Consider the following 19,733-nt stretch of genomic DNA (forward strand, 5'->3'; position numbering starts at 1 on the left):
AACTGATAAATTATTTAGAGGGCTATGTTTAGTGTCACATCCCGCCTCGAGCCCCCACCAGATTCCGGGCTCAACTCCATCGTAGCACGATATTGTCCTCTTTGGGCCCCAACCACGCCCTCACGGTTTGGTTTATGGGAACTCACATGAGAACTTCCCAATGGGTCACCCATTATGGGATTACTCTCGCGTGAACTTGCTTAACTTCGAAGTTCTGATGGAACCCAAAGCCAATAAGCTCATAAAAGGCCTCGTGCTAGGTAGAGATGAGAATATACATATAAGGCTTATAAGATCCACTCCCCTAGGTGATGTGGGATGTAACAATCCACCCCCCTTAGGGGCTCGACGTCTTCGTCAGCACATTTTCGACCAGGGATTGGCTCTGATACCAAATTGTCACATCTCGCCCCGGGCCCCTACCACATCCCTGGCTCGACTCTGCCGTAGCACGATATTATCTGCTTTGGGCCCCGACCACGCCCTCACGGTTTTGTTTCTGGGAACTCACACGAGAACTTCCCAGTGGGTCATCAATCATGGGATTGCTCTCGTGCGAACTCCCTTAACTTCGGAGTTCCAATGGAACCCGAAGCCAATGAGCTCCCAAAATGTCTCGTGCAAGGTAAAGATGAGAATATACATATAAGGCTTACATGATCCACTCCCCTACACGATATGGGATGTAACATTTAGCCCCTTCGGTGGGAGATGGTATATAAGTATAGTCTAACACTGGTCATTTAAAAAATAATTTTTTAGAGAGCTATAATTCTAGACGGGACTGTTTAGCTATTTCAGTTGGAAATGACCTTAGAGTGAGTTGTAAGGAGTCGTGGTCTCAAGTCAAGTTTGTTGGTCTTTGTTTTTTTTATTAACGAGGAACAATGTATTAAAAGGTGGAGGTGTAGGCGAGGCGTTCCATAGATAGCCCCGCCTAGGCGTTAGGCAGCCTCACAAGACCTAAATAATTTAATATATATCGTATATATATTTATATATTGAGATTAGAATACTAAAAAACTTGAATTTTGAAACAAATTATGGTGGTTTGGAGAAATTTGAAACAAATTGAGGTATGAGATTGGAGTACAATTGAAATATAGGATTGGGATTGAGAATTTAGGGTTTAAGGAATTAGGGAATTAGGGAATCGTGGAATTGGGGATGGGGTGAAATATAGCAAAGAGAATTGGGTATTGGTTGGTTATAGAGAAAATGGGATATTGGGTGGTGAAAATAACAGAGAATTGGCAGAGAAGAAGGACTGCGGTGATTATTAAAATAAAAAAAAGACTTGGCCAAAACAACATTGTTTTGGGCCAAGTCATTTAAAAAGAATAAAAAAACTTGTCCAAAACAACGTCATTTTGGGCCAAGTCTTTATAAAAAATAAAAAACCCTTTTTCTTCCTCGTGCGGTTGTTTTCTTCGTGAAAACGCCGCTGCAACATAGTTACAGAGCATAGAGTTTTCCAAAAAATTTTAGATTTCAAGCAAGATTTTGGATCACGGGAGTGCCCAGTCAACACCTTAGGCATGCCCCGATGAAACCTAGGTAAGTTTCCGCCCAATCCAAGAAAACAAAGGCGAAATTGCTGAAACCTCGCCTCCAAGGCTGCCTAAGCGCGCCCCGATGCACGTCTTTTAAAACACTAATGAGGAATGAGAGATTCGACTTTGAAATCTTTTCTAATATCAGAAAAATAGGTATTATTTGACTAAGAGCTAGCAGATGAGTCAGATGGGGTATAAAACGCATCAATGATGTTGGCTTCTCTTCTCTTCTCTTCTCTAAATTCAACGCATCACTATTACCTTCTTTTTAGTTTTCTACTTTCATATTACGTTATCTGATTCAAAAATGTTTCTTCCATGAAATCATTTCGCTTCTTGTCTGAAAACCCTAACGTTGTTTGAATTTGTCTTTTGTGGACTGCATGAATATTTTTTTTCAACTCATATATCAAGTTTAGGGTTGTTGGGAATGGACAACCAGCAAATGTGGAAATGGACCTGTAGTCATATGTATTGTTATAGAAGAGTGGTGCAATCAGTCGTGCATAGGCGCGAAAGCTTATTTTGGCTGTTTTTGCTTTGTGAACTTTACTCCAACCCTTCGTTAAATTTTGAAATGTTTAACCTAGAAATATGTTTTCTTCTCTAACCGTTTTGGGTTAAATTTATAGTCTGAGATTATTAAAGAATGAATTTAAGATTCTTAAAGTAACTTTAAAAAAAAATTGTGTAGACTATAATTTAATTTTATGAACATTTTAACTTTAAAATATTTATATTTCGATAAATATTGAAAAATCACTAAACCGACACTAGAAAACTCGTAGTACAATATGAAAGAATATAAAACACATGAATTTTTTTTAATTTAGTTGTTAGATTTAAATTCTGACCATTAGTTTTTTATTTTTTTTTGCGTTAGATTTGATCATATTAAATCTTAACTATTGAATTCAATAAACTTATAAATATAAAACTAAAAAACATACGCATATATCTGGGCTAACCCACTAACTCAGAAGGAATTCTGGGCTAAATTTGTCCCAAAAATAAGTTTTGGGTTAAAACTCATATTTGACTCCAAGGGTTTGAAAAAGTTAAAATAAATTTAAAACATTAAATTTGAATTTTACTTCAAAGGTTGGAGTAAGTCTTACAAGTATGAATGACCATAGTCAATCTGCACTCGGGTGTATGACTTATCTTACTATTTTTTTGTTCACATAATATATAGATAATCGAAGATGTTACTTCTGTTCAAACAGCTTATAACTTTGTTATGATATATAAACCACACCAGAACAATCCATGAATCATTTCCTTGGGAAACGCATGACAAGTTCCATTGTAATGTTTGGTGGAAAGTAAAATCATGGGTGCCAAAAATAAGGGGCAGCGGGCAGCTTATCTATCGAAACGGTAATTGAAGTCTCATATTATTACTAATTATGTACCACTATGAGATGACTATGTAGTTAGAGGAGAATTTCAAACAATATTTTGAGTACGATTTTTTTGTACTGGCGAATTACACGATAATGGTAAGAGAAAGGTTGAAATGCCTTTGTAACTCGTGAATCTTCCCGACTTTTGAAAGTGTGAACTGCCATGACGGAAGTCATCAACTGGCTTCCTTTAAAAAATAAAAAATAAACTAATTATGAGTTAATTGGTTAGCATACATCACTTCAATGTAGTTAACACGTCAAATCTTTGCTATTTTTTGCATTTGGCAATATTTGTAGTTGGAGGGGTTATCCACTTGTGCTTTCTTAGCCATACATCTATTTCTCTAATTCTATGAATAATATAATAAGACGATAAGAAAAGAAAAAAACTTTGTCCATATGTGTATTGCAACTGCAGTTTAAATTTCTCGAAGGATTAATTATAAGCTTGTAAGTAGCTTGTACTTTAATTGTTTAAGAATACTTAGACCATCTTCAATCGAAAAATGATCAGATGGCTCGTTTTAGCCATCTGGTCATCCAAGAAATTAATATTTTAATGAACAGTGCATGACCATATTTCTTACCGTCTCCAACTAAGGGCCAGGCCAAGCATAGCCCTGTCATAAAAAACCATCTTCAACCGAGGGTCATAGGGTCAAACATAATTTATTATTTTAATTGAATTAATATGTTTACTTAAATTAAATTACCTCAATAATTTTATGTTATGGATTGTCAATAATTTTCATGTTGTTAAATGTTTTTAAAAATGTTGTTTAAGTTTCATGTTGTTAAATTTTTTTTATGTTGTTTAATGTTACTTAATATTATTTAATGTTGTTTAATATTGTTTAATGTTGTTTCATGTTACTTAATATTATATAAAACAAAAAACAAATATGACGTCAACATGTGGCCCGGCCGAACCTGGCTGGCTGGCTCAATTGGGCTGGCCGGTTGGCCCTTTGGCCCTTTTTTGTCTAGTGGGGCCCACAAGCCATTTGCCCTGGCCTTCGGTTGAAGACGATTTTCGTGCTATTTTCGGCCACCTGGACCATTCGGTTGGAGATGGTCTTACGTCCCTCATGTGCACTTGAGATCCTAGATACAGTTATATACTTTCATCTTAATTTCACATGCATATAAACAAAATAAGGAACAATTAAACTTCAGAAAAAGGTTCATATATATATGGATTAGCGTATGGATATACACACGGTTTTACACATATTTTGACACTTATTTTGTAGGGTTATTTTGTAATATACTTCAACAATCCGAACCGTCTATATTTTAGTACCTCATTCATAGATCATCCTTACAAAAATTTTAGACAAATCCAAAACCATTAAGACATTCATTTCTGGTAAAGAAATTGATACGATTCTACAAAGAAACACTAAAATCTAATCCATATGAATGGTCATATGATTTGGATTTGGGTGATTTTTGGTAGACATGCATAATCTTTGAGGTAAAACCTAAAAGATAAACAGTTGAATCGTTGAAAAACATTACGAAGTAGACCTCATTAAAACATGTGTCAAAAGCGTGTGCCTCCGACTATTAACATACATATATACTGCTCCAAGCTAATCAACCCAAAGAAGTTTCCGAAAATCTCAAAAACCACATATAGTGACAATTTAAAGACTGCATGGTGATCATTTTTGTCATGTTGGTACGCAGCTAATGATCATAAATGCCACTAGTATAGAGTCTCTCATTCTCACTCTCATCTCATGACTGAAACCCTTTTTGTTGTCTTTCCTTTTCTAAGGTTTTGACAAAAATATAAAATTCACATACTTTAATCCCACTCCTAATCATATCAAGTATATATTTATGTATAAAATTATATGATATTGTGCCATAATTATTAGCAAATTAATCATAATAAACTTTCCCCTCATCACATGAGAGCATATCCTATCAAGTTGGGTTCCTTCTCTCTATCGATCCATGTCAACCTTTACACCTCTTTAACTTCATGCATATGGACCCTCAACCTACACCTTCACACAAAAGAGAGAGAGAGAGAGAGAGATGTAAAATGGAAGCAAAGGGGTCGATCTTGTTTGTGAGTCTATTACACTCTTTTGATGCATGACAAAAAATGGGGTCATCCTCTCCACTCCTCCACCAAAGGAGAAAAAGGAGAACGAAAAAAAAAGGAGAAAGAAACTTTTGGGTCCCTTCAGATAGAGATGGGGCTGCTGGAAAGGGACCTCCAGTACCTTTAATATGTTGATTTTGCAATATCACGCAATGTGATACAGGAGCATGGCTCAGTGGGGGTTTCTGTGTGTCCCAAACCCTAAAAGCTTATTTGTTATATATATTGTATGCTCCTCTTCCCAAAAGGAAAAAAAGGAAAGCTAATTAAAAGAGAAAAAGGGAGAAGCAAAGGGCTTCATCATGATCATAATATAGAGCGCGCTAACTAAGGGAGACAGGAAGACACCAACTGAGTCTGTGTTGCTAGCCATTGACTCCTCTTTCAACTTCATCATAAACCCATTAAAGCTATACATCGACACATGTATGTACAGATTTATATGAGAGAGAGAGAGAGAGAGAGAGAGAGAGAGAGAGAGAGAGGGAGAGGGAACTTAATTTGAAGGAGTATGTAGGGTTTGCAAGCTTTGGATGCTTTCAAAATATGACCCTTTATGTAAAATGTCAACCTGCGTGAAATCTAAAAGTCAATTACTTTTCTCATCCATCATCTCTCTCTCTTTTCTCTCTCACTCTATTGGATTCTTGCGAGTGAAGAGATAGATGTGGGAGACACCTTCAATTGTCGTCAAAAGGGTGTGTCATGGTTGGTGCTGATCGTCCTCTTAACCACAAAAGTGAAATTTAGGGTTTAGGTTCTTGCTTTGTAAATTAAATTGTTTCAGATAGGTCATAGTTGGTAGAATGTGAGCGTTCAACTCAAATTTAATGTTGGTTGACGTTAACCATAAAAGTGTGTTTGAGGGTTTAGGTTTTAGTTTTGAAAGTTTAAATTGCTTTAGATAGATAAGTACTAGAATGTGAGCATCCAACTCAAATTCAATGGTCATGAGACTCAAAACCCTAGCTACTATATATTATTCTCATGCCCGATTGGCAATTATAGTCTATAGTCTGGAGACGACTGTGAGCATGGATAATTAGTTAAGTTGGGTTAAGGTGCTAACACTTCTTATGAAACTATGACGTAGAGTGGTTACATCAGACAAAAATATGACCTCTATAGATAGGAGGTGGATTGTCTACCCTCCCATTTCCATACTTTTCCCATCCCTTCTTACTTGTGCGGTCACGTTTAAATCACGTCAACATTTTATATTGATTTTTTTTATAAAAATAATAAAACAAAAAGTAATAAGAATATAAAATGTTAACGTGGTTTAACCGTGACCACACAAAACATGAGGGGATGAGAAAAAATATGGAAATGGGAGGGCAGACAATCCACCTCCCTATATATATGCACTTAGCCAGTACTAGGGTTCTTATAGATAATCAGGAATTGGATCCTCTCCTGAGCTAAGGATGGGGATCCTCTTGAACAACCTATTCGGGCCATTGAAATTTGACCCAACGGCTCCAAACAGATGACTCCTCTAAATGTTATAATAATTGCAATTGCTGAATCAAGTTTGAACGGTCCGGATAAGCTGCTCATAAGGATCCCCATCTTGAGCTCAAGAAAGGATCCAACTCCAGATAATCAAAGTACATAACTAGCGAGCTCTTTTTCTTGCATGCATGTGATGTGAGGATCGAGAGTTAGATCTCTGTGTCCAGAGCCGTCGGAATTGGAAATCTAGACCACTCAATTTATATCATGCGGCCCTTAATAATCCATCCATCTCACACAAAATCAAGCCCTTAAAAAGCTCAAATTTCCAAGTTCTGGAAACAGAGATTCAGACAGGATCTCAATTTGTGATGTGAACCCCTGCCACTTGTTAATTAATTTAATAAGAGGCCTCTTCATGCATGCTATAAAGTATATAAACTTTGGTTTAAATTTTTGTATACACTTTTGACAAAAATAAAAATTTGTATAAACTCGCATCCATCATTGAAGCTTGATAATCAAGTGTGTTTAAAGTTTTCTTATTTCCTTTTTCAGGTGGAGAAACTAAAACCATATCAATTAACCCTATTATATATATATATATAAAAACTATTATTGACTACCCTTCAATTTCATTAAACAATGCATAGATTTAAGGAAACTTTAACGAAAAGCTCTTGATACTGTTCACTTTAATGAAAAACCACATTTTTACACTAAAAAATCAATCATGGTACTATTCACTTTGCCATTTATTTTGTCCTTATCGTTAAAACTCAAAGTTTTCAAATCATTTTCATTAGTTTTCCTTAGATTTAATAGGTAAAATACATGGTATATGGTAACTGTATAAAACTCTATCGAAAATGATTCAGACTTAAAACCTCTTTTGACAGTAATAAAATATCATTAGATACCGAGAGCTAGTTGGTCTCTTTTCACACTTTTAACTTACGATGCATGCACATTCACAATACGTGCCACATTTCTAGTGAGTTAATAAGTTAACTAGGGTATTATTGGCATGAAGAAATATGTATAAGTTGAATTTGAGGACAGCAAACCCCACTTGTAAATACAAACAAATATAATGATGATTTGAAATTGGTTAAGTTGAATTATCTTCTCAAATTTACCCCATTACGTCCATCCCGTGAGTTTTTTTCCCCTTTCCCTTGACATAACACTTGCATATCTGGCTTTCTCTACAAGTAAGTACCACCAACTACATATGTCCAAAACTAGATTACTTTGATGGCATGTTTACGTAAGGGTAATCGGAATAAAGAAAGGGAATTGAATTCCGATTACGGAGTATTCCGGTGTTTACTAAATATTAAGGAATCAAAAAAGTGGTGGAGCCCACACGAAACAAGGAATCCAATTCCTGAAATTGGAGGAACCGGATTCCCTAGTTTTGTGAGGTATTTGAATTCCCTAAGGGCAAGGGAATCAGGAATGCATATTTTATTCCAATTATGCCCTCACTTGTTTCTTATTATCCCAACATTGCCCTTCATTTGACACTCATTATGTCATTTTTAATAAATAAATAAAACCTATTTATATTTTTTTATATAGATAATTTTATTATATAAATTTAATTAAGAATTTAATTTAATTAATTAGTATGAAAATAATTTATTTATGTAAGGGCAATTTAGTCATCAACTTAGTTTTCATTCCGATTGAAGTGAATTAGTAAACAACTTATATAGACTCAATATCATTTTTGCCATCTTTTAATAAATAAATAAAACCTATTTATACATGCTTATATAGATGAATTTTATTATATAAATTTAATTAAGAATTTAATTAAATTATTAGTATGAAAATAATTTATTTATGTAAGGGCAATATAGTAATCAACCTAGTTTTCATTCCGATTGAAATGAATTAGTAAACAACTTATATGGACTCAACATCATTCATACTCCGATTCCTGACAGTTTTAGTAAACAACTTCAACAGGAATCTGATTCTGATTCCATCTCATTTCAATTCCTCCTCAATTCAATTCCCCCTCAATCTAATTCCTCTCAATTTGATTACGGATTAGTAAACGCGCCATGAAACTTATCCAGAGTTTTGGTTTGCATCACAATTTACCCTCATTAAGAACTAAGTTTGTATAGTTAATCAATTGTAGCAAATAAATAGAAATTTTTATCATATTTTTATCGATTCCGACTCTCTGTTTTTATATAATTCAAGGACTAAACCGTCTTTTTTTTTGTGCAAAAATGAATGATCTTTAAATAATGAATAATAATATAAACTTTCCAATCACAAACACAAAGTTATGTGAATAGACAACAAACTGCTTTTGCGTAAGAACTCCTCCATCATTTTTGTGTAACCAAGCATCTCTTTTTTGTCAAAATATGTAGTAAGTCCATGATAATGCAGACTAATTCGATTCAAACTGATTTGATCCTCCATGACACTTTCCAATATTTCTTCATAAATGACTTATTTTTTATTTGTTACTACATCCTTCTTGATTTTATTTGGTAGATGTTACGTGTGACTATTAAATGAACATACGCACACCTTCAGGGCTTTACTATATCTAATTATATAATGATGGATGGAGTGGTATATCATCGAAACAAGTCATTTTCTTTGCATCTTTAACGTGTTACATATACGTTATTCTGTAATGTATGTACTAGTGTTTACGCATCTATCACGTGTCTTTCCTTACATGACACACATATATATTGCATACAAGTTACAACAAATTAGTTAAGTTTTTTTTAGATGCAGAGTATTATTGACACAATGTTCGTTAGGCCTCAATAACACAAAATAAACACTTGCATTTGCTTATGAGTTATGAGTCAAGCTGTTTAAATTCTAAGTAATACAGCTTGATGCACCAAGTGTAATAATATAATTAGTTAGGACCTTAAAGAAAAAATTTCTACAATATTACATGTGTACAAGACTATGTTCTCGGCAAACTGAAACATCTCTCGCCTAAATGATGGCCACAATTCCCTGTGAGTGGCCAATTTTTCCTTCATTCTTTACGATTTAAAAACAAAAACAAAACAAAAAACAAAAAACAAAAACAAAAAAAAGTTTCAAAACCCTAGAATTTGGGCCTATTATTGAATTTACCTCTCAAGTTCCGGGTTAAACCGCCCAAGTAGCAAGGAACCCATATAACCAAGTAATGCAAGCGTTACTCTACTTTTGTCCATTTTCTCTCTCCCTTCACGCTTCCCATGCAACTCCCACTCCCCACAGTTTCCTTCTCACTCATGCATACATGCATCCATATGTTACACACATAACAACATCCATCCATATGCATGCATCCCATGCACATACATAATGTAGCTCTCATCATGGCCAAGCAAAAACATGCCACATTCAATTTACCGTTCATTCCAATATTATTAAAGCTATTAAGTATTAAGTATTTGTCATCAGAACTGCTATACTTATGACCATAATGTACTTCGGAAGCTCTTACTTCATGCTTCTCCAAAATGTAAAATCACTTTTAATTTTTCTGTCTCAAGATGTTTGTAGGGTTAAAACTCTTCTAAATGCAAATTTCAATCTGTTAAACATTGTCATAAGCACTTATGTGGTTGAGCGATGCTTTCAGTACTTCTAAGAACACCCCAACTAAACCCTCGTTACCTACCGTTGATTAAGTAGATTCTGAGATGAACAAGTTTTAAGATTAGACCACTTGAAATCAAATCAAAACATTAAACATTAACTAGATCTGTAAAAACGTCTTCTCTCTCTCTATCTCTCTCTATCTCTCTCTATCTCTCTCTCTCATCTCATCAGTGGTTGCCTTGGGTTTCCCTCCTCACTCTCACGGCCTGCAGGCTCATATCATATCATATCAGCAGTCAGCTCAGCAGCAGCAGCGCTGCCTTCCTCATTTATTTATTCTTTTCCCTTTTTTTCTTTCCTTTTCGAAATTGTTCACATCACACACAGTTACAGAGAATAAGAGAGAGAGGGGAAAGATTTCATATTTTTAATCAAGAAATACAAAATTAAAACAATTGGAAAAATAAATTTAGAAAAGCAGAGAGAGAGAGAGAGAAAAGGACAGAGTCGTAGACAGTTCACAGCTGCCGTTTGATTTGGCATTGAAGTGTTTGTTTTCTTGTGGCTTGCTTGCTTTGCTTTCTCTGTCGCAACATACAAACCCACAAACAAAGAAAAACACACATTCTCTCTCTTCTCCTTATCTATCCCTTTCTGCTATTTCTATTTCTGTGGGTTTCTCATTTTTCCTTTTTATTTTTTGAAAACAAAAAAACATAAATTCTCTCTCTCTCTCTCTCTCTCTCTCTCTCTCTCTCTCTCTAGAGAAAACTCTCGAGATTGGAGCCCCAAACCATAAGCAGGGCCACCCTTTAACCACTGTTGAACAAGCTAGGAGCTTTTTCTAACTTGGGTTTTTCAGTTTTTGAGTTCTTGAGAGAGAAAAACCAAAAGAGTTTTAGAGCGAGAGAGTGTGTGAGGGGAGAGAGAGAGAGAGAGAGAGGCATCTGATGAAGGTGAGAGGAGGCTCTCTTGGCGGAGAGAGCCTGCCCAGCTGCACTAACACCACCACCATCACCAAAGAAGAAGAAGACGAAGAACAACACCTAACCCAAAACCAATCATCTTTCTGAACCCACCAAACCAAACATTTCCCACCATTTTTTCTTACCCCTCTACCAAAACAGTGAGCTCAAAGTCCGCATCTTTTCTGAGTTTCCTCCGTTTTCACCTGTTTCTCGAGATTTCCCACTTTTCGATTTGTGGTATTTTCTGTTTTTCTTCACAAATCTTCCCTGTTTTTAGCCTCTGGATTTGTTGTGGTGTGTCCGTACATGGCGCTGCTAATGCATCGAGACTCGCCGGGAAGCAGCGGCGGCGGGAGGCAGCAGATGGATTCGAGCAAGTACGTTCGGTATACGCCGGAGCAGGTGGAGGCATTGGAGAGAGTCTACTCAGAGTGCCCAAAGCCCAGCTCTCTGAAAAGGCAGCAGCTCATCAGAGAGTGCCCCATTCTCTCCAACATTGAGCCCAAACAGATCAAAGTCTGGTTCCAGAACCGCAGGTAATATTAACCATTTAATTTTTAAATTTTTTAAGAGCTGGGAAAATGGTAATTTGATTCTCTGGCCTCCTCTTGTCATCTATTTTCTGCCATTTTTTCTTTCCCGTTTTTGTCATAATTTTTGGTGGAGAGATGGATCTCAAATTTAGTTCACATCTTTTCTGGAAAGTGATGGACTTTTATTAATTTGAATTGTTTGTGTAAAGGTGTAGTTTTGAAGAGAAAATGTGGGTTCTTTTTATCATTTCTAAAATGCTCTAACCGTTCTGTCTTTGGAAAAAGCTGAGTTCTTTATTTACAAGTACGACAACAAAGCTTTATCACACTCAGTTCTGGCTGTATAAATTCTAAAATGCCTTCGTTTTTGCGCTAAAGAATCCAAAAGAATCCATATATACATATATATATACACATACATATTGTTTCTCTGGTCTGCAAGACTGCAAATCTCAAGCTTCTGTCTTTTATTTTTTGGTAAAAAATTATTCGTAAAGTGCAGTTTATGTCACAAGGAATTTGTTTTTTTCTTTCTCTCTCTCTCTCTCTCTTGTTTATTTTAAGATAAATGAGAATTATCTGAACGACGATCTTCTTCCTAAAAAGGGTTCTGCGCTTCCTTCCTTTAGTTAGCGATTTAATGGAAGTAAACGATAACAGTTGTTAAAAAGTGAAACTTTCACTTGGATTTTTGCATATTTAATCTTTTGCAGAAAAGTAAATGTAAAATTTATAACCTGCTTTTGCGTCCTTTGGACTTTTAATGAAGGATAATGACATCTCAATCCACTTTTTTTTATTTCTTGTTTTATTTTAGGGTTTTTTTATTAGAGTTTTAACGAAATACTCTTTAATTTTAACGAAAAACTACGTTCTTACCTTTTTTTTTGGTACTATTCACTACACTTTTATTTGTTCTTTTTCATTAAAACTAGAGTTTTTTTTTTTTTACTTTTCTTTAGTTTTCTTTTTTATTTATTATGTTCTTTCTTTTCCCATGATTCTTTTGAGCCAAGTGACACCTTTTTTGCTTAATTAATGCCATTTCTGGAGTTTGGAATTTTCTTCCTTTTCCCATGATTTTTATTCGATGTTTTATTGCGTAAATTATTTCCCATGAATTAATTTCCGCTTACCAAACGTAGCCTTTTACTTATCACGCAAGTGACATAATAAATCGGTTAGTTTCAGCATTCAAAATTGCCGATCTTTTTTGTACGTACATTAGTATTTGAGTTGCCGAATAAGGTTTTACGACCATCAACTGATAGATTAATCTCTAAAACTTGCATTTTGCGTGTTGTTCTTACTTGTGTAGATGCCGAGAGAAGCAGCGGAAGGAATCTTCTCGGCTCCAGACAGTGAACAGAAAGTTGTCTGCAATGAACAAGCTGTTAATGGAAGAAAATGACCGCTTACAGAAGCAAGTTTCTCATTTGGTTTATGAGAATGGATTTATGAAGCAGCAACTGCATACCGTAATTCCCCCCTTCACTAAGTGCCTCTTCTGTTCTACGAAATGTTGCATGTTTTCAAACGAAATTTACTTTAAAAACTTATAAGGTTTTTGAGATCATGCATATTCTAAGCTGTTTTGATAATTCTATGCAGGCATCGGGAACGACCACAGACAATAGCTGCGAGTCTGTGGTCATGAGTGGTCAGCACCAACAACAGCAAAACCCAACTCCCCAGCACCCCAAAAGGGAAGCTAACAACCCAGCTGGGTGAGTCGTTAGTGTCCGTGGAACAATTAATTGAAGCTATTTAGTTTATGATTAAGTAAGCGAGCTTACAGTATTATTATTTTTATGTTTCAGTCTTCTTGCAATAGCAGAAGAGACCCTGGCAGAGTTCCTTTCTAAGGCTACTGGAACTGCTGTCGACTGGGTCCAGATGATTGGGATGAAGGTAGCTTCGTTTCTTTGAAAGCAATGGGCAAGCATGAGTCTATATTTTACAGTCTACTACTTTATATCTGCTGGACCACTTCGAAATGTAACTTTCCCTTCAATATTTTGTAGCCTGGTCCGGATTCTATTGGCATCGTCGCTGTCTCCCGCAACTGCAGTGGAGTAGCAGCACGAGCTTGCGGTCTTGTGGGCCTAGAGCCCACAAAGGTATGAATTTTCAGATGGCGCTTGAGAAATTTGTGTTTATGCATCTTTCTCTCGTGGTGTAAAATGTTCACTTCCATTATAGGTCGCCGAAATCCTCAAAGATCGTAAGTCTTGGTTTCGCGATTGTCGATGCCTTGAGGTATTAAGTCTAATCCCTGCGGGGAATGGTGGAACAATTGAGCTCGTATACATGCAGGTACGCTGTTTTAATCAATTGGTGTTCTATCACTATGCGTCCAGGCATCAAATATTGTGGCGATAATGTTGTTTTGTTTTCTAAATCTTTAAATTTTCTTTTGAACCAGACTTATGCACCCACAACATTGGCTGCGGCACGTGACTTTTGGACTCTAAGATATACTACAAGTTTGGAAGACGGCAGTCTTGTGGTAATTCAATCAGTGATTCCTTTCTTATCCTGAGATTTGGCTTACTATTTCTGGTTGTTCTTGGTGGAAAAATTATTGTAGTTGTCTCACCATCTCAAAATTACGTGTACAGGTATGCGAGAGGTCGTTGACTTCTTCTACTGGTGGCCCAACGGGGCCAACATCTGCAAGTTTTGTCAGAGCTGAGATGCTTCCGAGCGGCTATCTTATCCGACCTTGTGAGGGTGGTGGCTCCATTATCAACATTGTTGATCATGTTGATTTAGATGTGAGAGTATATCATTACTATTTCTATCTCAAATCTTTAGTTATTTGATTTCCTTATTAAGTGCCTTTTATGTCTTAGGCCTGGAGCGTCCCTGAAGTTCTCAGGTCACTGTATGAATCTTCCAAAATCCTTGCTCAGAAGACGACCATTTCTGTAAGAACTTTTGTGCAAATGTCACTATACATTGTAGTTTATTCTTCCTATCCGTTCACAACTTATCTTTGTTATTTTATTTTGTAGGCCTTGCGACACATACGACAGATATCTCAAGAGTCTAGTGGAGAAATTCAGCATGGTGGAGGTCGCCAACCTGCTGTGCTGAGGACATTTTGTCAGAGGCTGTGCAGGTATGCCCTCCGAAATCTAGAGTACCAAAAGGGTGGTTGCAATTTGAAGTGCATATGTAACCTTGGCCGCTGGAGTAACATATTTCTTGATTTACTGAGAATATTTGGAATTGGATTTCAGTGGGTTTAACGATGCTGTTAATGGGTTTGCTGATGACGGTTGGACACTTATGGGTAGTGATGGTGTGGAAGATGTAACCATTGCGATTAACTCATCTCCAAACAAAGTGCTTGGTTCGCAGTATAACACATCTATTTTCTCACCTTTTGGAGGAGTGTTGTGTGCTAAGGCATCAATGCTGCTGCAGGTAATTCCCTATCAACTTAACCCAATTGCGGCTCAGTTCTTCCTTAGTTTTGTATATTTGTCCTTTCCCTTTTCAGTAATCTGGTTTCTATCTTTGACTGATATCTTTCATTTGGTTAATCAGAGTGTTCCTCCTGCTCTGCTTGTTCGTTTTCTGAGGGAGCACCGCTCAGAGTGGGCTGACTATGGGGTTGATGCATACTCTGCTGCATGTCTCAAAGCTAGTCCATATGCAGTTCCTCTTGCAAGAGGTGGTGGCTTTCCTACCACTCAGAATATTTTACCACTCGCACAAACTGTGGAGCATGAGGAGGTATTTACTTTATCATCCTCTCTAAATTCATTTCAGTGACTGCATTTTCCATGTGTTAAACTCAATGCTGTTACTGTGTATTCACCGTGTTTAAAGTCAATTTTGTAGTAATTCGTGCCATTCACTCTTATGTAGTTTTTAGAGGTAGTTCGGCTAGAGGGTCCTGCTTTCTCTCCTGAAGATGTTGCTTTGGCACAGGATATGTACTTATTACAGGTTAGTGTACTGATTCTGCATATCGATTGGATCCATCTTGTGTTTGCTGTTGCTGTCAATTAACACAATTTTCCTATAATATACTGTTACAGTTGTGCAGTGGAGTTGATGAGAATGCAGTTGGTGCCTGTGCTCAGCTTGTCTTCGCACCTATCGATGAATCATTTGCTGATGATGCTCCTTTGTTGCCCTCCGGTTTTCATGTCATACCTTTGGATCCCAAGGCAGTTAAGTGACGTCACTAATCTTACTTACATCGCGGTATTTCTTGTATCCATCTGTTTTGATTATATCTGATTTCTTGTACTTGTTTCTTTACTGCAGGATGGACCTACTGCATCTCGGACATTAGATTTGGCCTCTACCCTTGAAATAGGTACCAGTGGTGCTCGCGCCGTGAATGACCCTGATGGGAATGGTTACAACCTTAGGTCAGTTCTAACCATAGCCTTCCAATTTACCTTTGAGAACCACTTGCGAGACAATGTGGCTGCTATGGCTCGCCAGTACGTGCGTAGTGTTGTAAGCTCTGTTCAGAGGGTAGCTATGGCTATTGCCCCTTCCAGGCTCAGCTCCCAAGTAGGGCCAAAGACCCTTCCTGGATCTCCCGAAGCTCATACTTTGGCACGATGGATTTTCCGAAGCTACAGGTGTCACTTATATTTCATCTCTTTACTTTAGTGTTCTATTTGCATATCTGTGTTAGCAATGTGTGGTCCTGTTTAGTTGCATAAAGCTGAACACATACGGTATTTCAGGATCCACACTGGGGGAGAGCTATTTCGTGTCGATATCTCATCTGGTGATGCTGTTTTGAAACAACTTTGGCGCCATTCGGATGCCATCATGTGCTGCTCTGTGAAAACAAATGTAATTCCTTCTCTCTTAGACTGTAGCCTAGTAACTACATGCTGAGCTCCCTATTCAACATGTTTGTTGGAAATTCAATTGCAGGCATCTCCAGTGTTCACCTTTGCAAACCAGGCTGGCCTTGACATGCTTGAAACTACCCTTGTTGCCCTCCAAGATATCACGCTTGACAAGATTCTAGACGAAGCTGGACGGAAACTTCTCTGCTCGGAGTTCTCCAAAATCATGCAACAGGTAATAGTTCCCCAAACCAGGCTCTTATTGTTTTTCTATCTTGAATCGTTTGTTCATACAACTTTCTAACGTGCTCTTTTCTTCCGAATTTTTAGGGCTTTGCATATCTGCCAGCCGGAATATGTGCATCCAGCATGGGTAGGCCGGTGTCCTACGAGCAAGCTGTTGCATGGAAAGTTGTTAACGACGACGATTCCAATCACTGCCTGGCATTGATGTTCGTGAACTGGTCCTTCGTGTGATTGTGACGATAGATCTCAACGAACTCTTAAGTTATCTGTTAAAGTTATGTAGTTCCTTCTTATAAGTGTACTTTTAGACCTCTGGAAGCCTGTATGTTTATATTTTGGATCGATATGGATATGGTTATGCAGTCTACTTCAACGTATCACAATGGTTTTTTGAATGCCGAATCTCTCACAAATGCATGCAATCCCTGTAACGTTTTGGTCATGCTCGGTTTGAGTGTGATGGTTGCTCAAGTCAGTCAACACTACCGAGTTTCTCCCCACGTCATTGCTCAAGTCAGTCACATGGATCATTCTAACTAATATGATTAATATAACGATTAACTCGGCCAAATTGAAAATCACATCGACCATTTTAGCATTTCGAACGTAGGAAAGCACGCACTAATTTCTTAGCATGTACATTGCCAAAAATGTCCGAAACCTTGAAGAAGAAAGTCCTGGTGCTCTTTTTTTATCTAGCACTGCAGACTGCAGTAAATTTCCAGTGAGATTTATTCACTCCCAGTCTCTTTTAAAATTGCAACAAAATACAACAGTTCACCAAAAGTGGAGGGTAAGATTGAATTATGGAATTTACCCAAGGGATCATGTAAAAATATTCCACAGTAGTCAATAACAGCGTGCTTTACAAATTGGTCCACTGACATGTTTTTATTTTTATTTTAACCTCAGAGAGTCTCTGCATTTTGCAGTGGTCTGTAAATACACGTGGAGAAAATAATTGAATTAAGGCAATTGAATGCAAAGGACAAGAGGGAGAAGAAGATGAAGATCCTACCCTATTTGCCAAAACTGCAGGAGACCTGCTAAATCCGTGAAATCTTCAGAATAATAAAGATATGGTGAGGCAAACCAACTCTCTCTCCCTCTCTCTCTCTCTCTCTCTCTCTCTGTGTGAAAGTAAGCTCAAACAAGACAAACATCTAACCATGGTGTACAAAAGTTGGATCATAACTTAGCTACAATTAGCTTAAACAGAATAAAACCCTACATGATGAAGATCATCTTTTTTCTATTCTTTTTTCATTTGATTACAATTTGTTTATAACATCTATTTAGGCATTTAACCTACAAAGACGACAAAACTAATTCAACCGTGTCATTCATTATCTAGAGAAATTATATTATTCAATTAGACAGCCTGGCCAACCAATTGCCGATAAGTTAATCTTACAGATGATTGATCGTATGTATTGAAAGTTGTACCTAAGCTAGACGAAACAATACCTACATACAATGAAGCATATTCCTATGTGAGATTGCTTGAATATCTACATGGTCACACTGCCATACCTAAGTTTTTGTATTTTATCTATTTTTTGTTCGTTTTTTGTGACTGATTTTTTAGAGCTCAAGTTTATACCATTTGATGTGATCCGACATGTGTCCACCCCTAACAAATAACTATTAAATACACATAAACGTGAAATTATGCTTTTAATTTGGATTTGGGACTCCTTAAATGTGAGATTAAACGTTTCATGGTATATATTTGAAATGGTTGCAAGAAAACCAACCAAGTACACGTCACCTGATGGATTCTGTGTAATTAGTGTGATGCTGTGGAGTATCCGAGTATGTCATGCTGCCGTACGACGTTGCATGCTGGTGAAGTCATTGGTCCCAGTCCTCTCTCACATTTTTTGTTGCACTTGCAACAGTTTAACATCAATTTTGTGTCAACATTATAAGACACTGCATAAAAAATATAAGGCGGCCGAGAGTTTATAAAAAGTTTTACTTTTGAAAATGTCTCCTAATATTTTTCACTTTGTATACACAACAACCAGTAAACCAACCGAACCGTAATGATTTGTATATGTAGTTTGTTTTATATTTCCACGCACATTGAGATTGTGATGAAAGTGCACCTAGCAAAGTTTGTAATAAAATATTGAAACATATAATTGAATTAAGGAGACTAGTTAGTAATCTTTCCATTGAATTGTTGTCCGATTGTAGATTTAAACTATTGATCTGAAGATTTTGTTAACTTTTTGGGTGAAACTGAAAGAAAAGAAACTAAAATGGAGCAAAAAAAAAAGAGAATAGCTTCTTGTATATCTATTCGATGTTATCTTAGTGCGAAACCGAAACCAAAATACCGGTCATATGATTTTTTATTTTTTTATTTTTTATTTTTGCAGGGAAAAGGTGAAATAATAATGTAAACTCACAACGATAACCTAATCACAACACTAGGTAAACAATGAATCTAAACTTTCTCATGGTGTTGAAAATACGCATAATTAAAAGCAAAAATAGGTTTTCTCCCTCTTACAAACATGACTTAGATTCTAACATCACAAACATTCTTTTTCACTAAACTAAAATCCTAAAGTTATGTTTTACTCCATAAATGGAAATTGCAAGAATCGTTATTTCTGTTGGGGGTTTTGAATCTTTGAGATAAGCGGGCCAAAAAGAATCTCACTTTGCTCAATGGCCACACCACACAAGTTTATAAATAGTCAAGGGAGTGGGATCGAGGGAGGGGGAATACAATCATATCTCGATTTTTTTTATGAGGATCTCGGGAATTACTTTATTGTGTTTGTTTATTTGTTATCAAGCCAATAAAAATTATTTTAAATTATTTTATAAAAAATTAAACACAAATCATATATAACGAAATTTAACGACATAATAAACAGACATGAAGAAGTGATCTTTGGAATTCTCGCAGAGGATTCTCATCCGATGGAGGGGAGCGATGACCTCACACTTGCCATTCAACACCAGCCATGTCCCAATCACAATCAGTATACTTCTGAAACGAAGCCAGACCCA

The 19,733-nt window shown here is 36.6% G+C and overlaps 1 protein-coding gene across 1 annotated transcript; it reads left to right on the top strand.

Moving 5' to 3' along the window:
• The first annotated feature begins 10,784 nt into the window (after positions 1-10,784).
• Positions 10,785-17,080, top strand: LOC126624660 (homeobox-leucine zipper protein HOX32-like). The gene is made up of 18 exons (XM_050293744.1): positions 10,785-11,631; positions 12,947-13,106; positions 13,240-13,355; positions 13,449-13,539; positions 13,653-13,748; positions 13,831-13,944; positions 14,054-14,137; positions 14,250-14,405; positions 14,484-14,558; positions 14,646-14,752; positions 14,874-15,060; positions 15,184-15,372; positions 15,508-15,588; positions 15,681-15,815; positions 15,913-16,238; positions 16,347-16,458; positions 16,543-16,692; positions 16,788-17,080. Exons 1-18 carry the CDS (start codon positions 11,402-11,404, stop codon positions 16,932-16,934), a joined length of 2,556 nt encoding a protein of 851 aa, XP_050149701.1. The 5' UTR covers positions 10,785-11,401; the 3' UTR covers positions 16,935-17,080.
• Positions 17,081-19,733: the final 2,653 nt, after the last annotated feature.

The sequence above is a fragment of the Malus sylvestris genome, chromosome 5, assembly GCF_916048215.2.
Source record: "Malus sylvestris chromosome 5, drMalSylv7.2, whole genome shotgun sequence".
Taxonomy (NCBI): domain Eukaryota; kingdom Viridiplantae; phylum Streptophyta; class Magnoliopsida; order Rosales; family Rosaceae; genus Malus; species Malus sylvestris.

Coding starts and splice junctions, on each gene's coding strand:
- LOC126624660 (XM_050293744.1), top strand. CDS start 11,402: ATGGCGCTGCTAATGCATCGAGACTCGCCGGGAAGCAGCGGCGGCGGG. Junction 13,749..13,830: donor TGGGCCTAGAGCCCACAAAG/GTATGAATTTTC, acceptor CTTCCATTATAG/GTCGCCGAAATCCTCAAAGA. Junction 16,693..16,787: donor TCTCCAAAATCATGCAACAG/GTAATAGTTCCC, acceptor CCGAATTTTTAG/GGCTTTGCATATCTGCCAGC.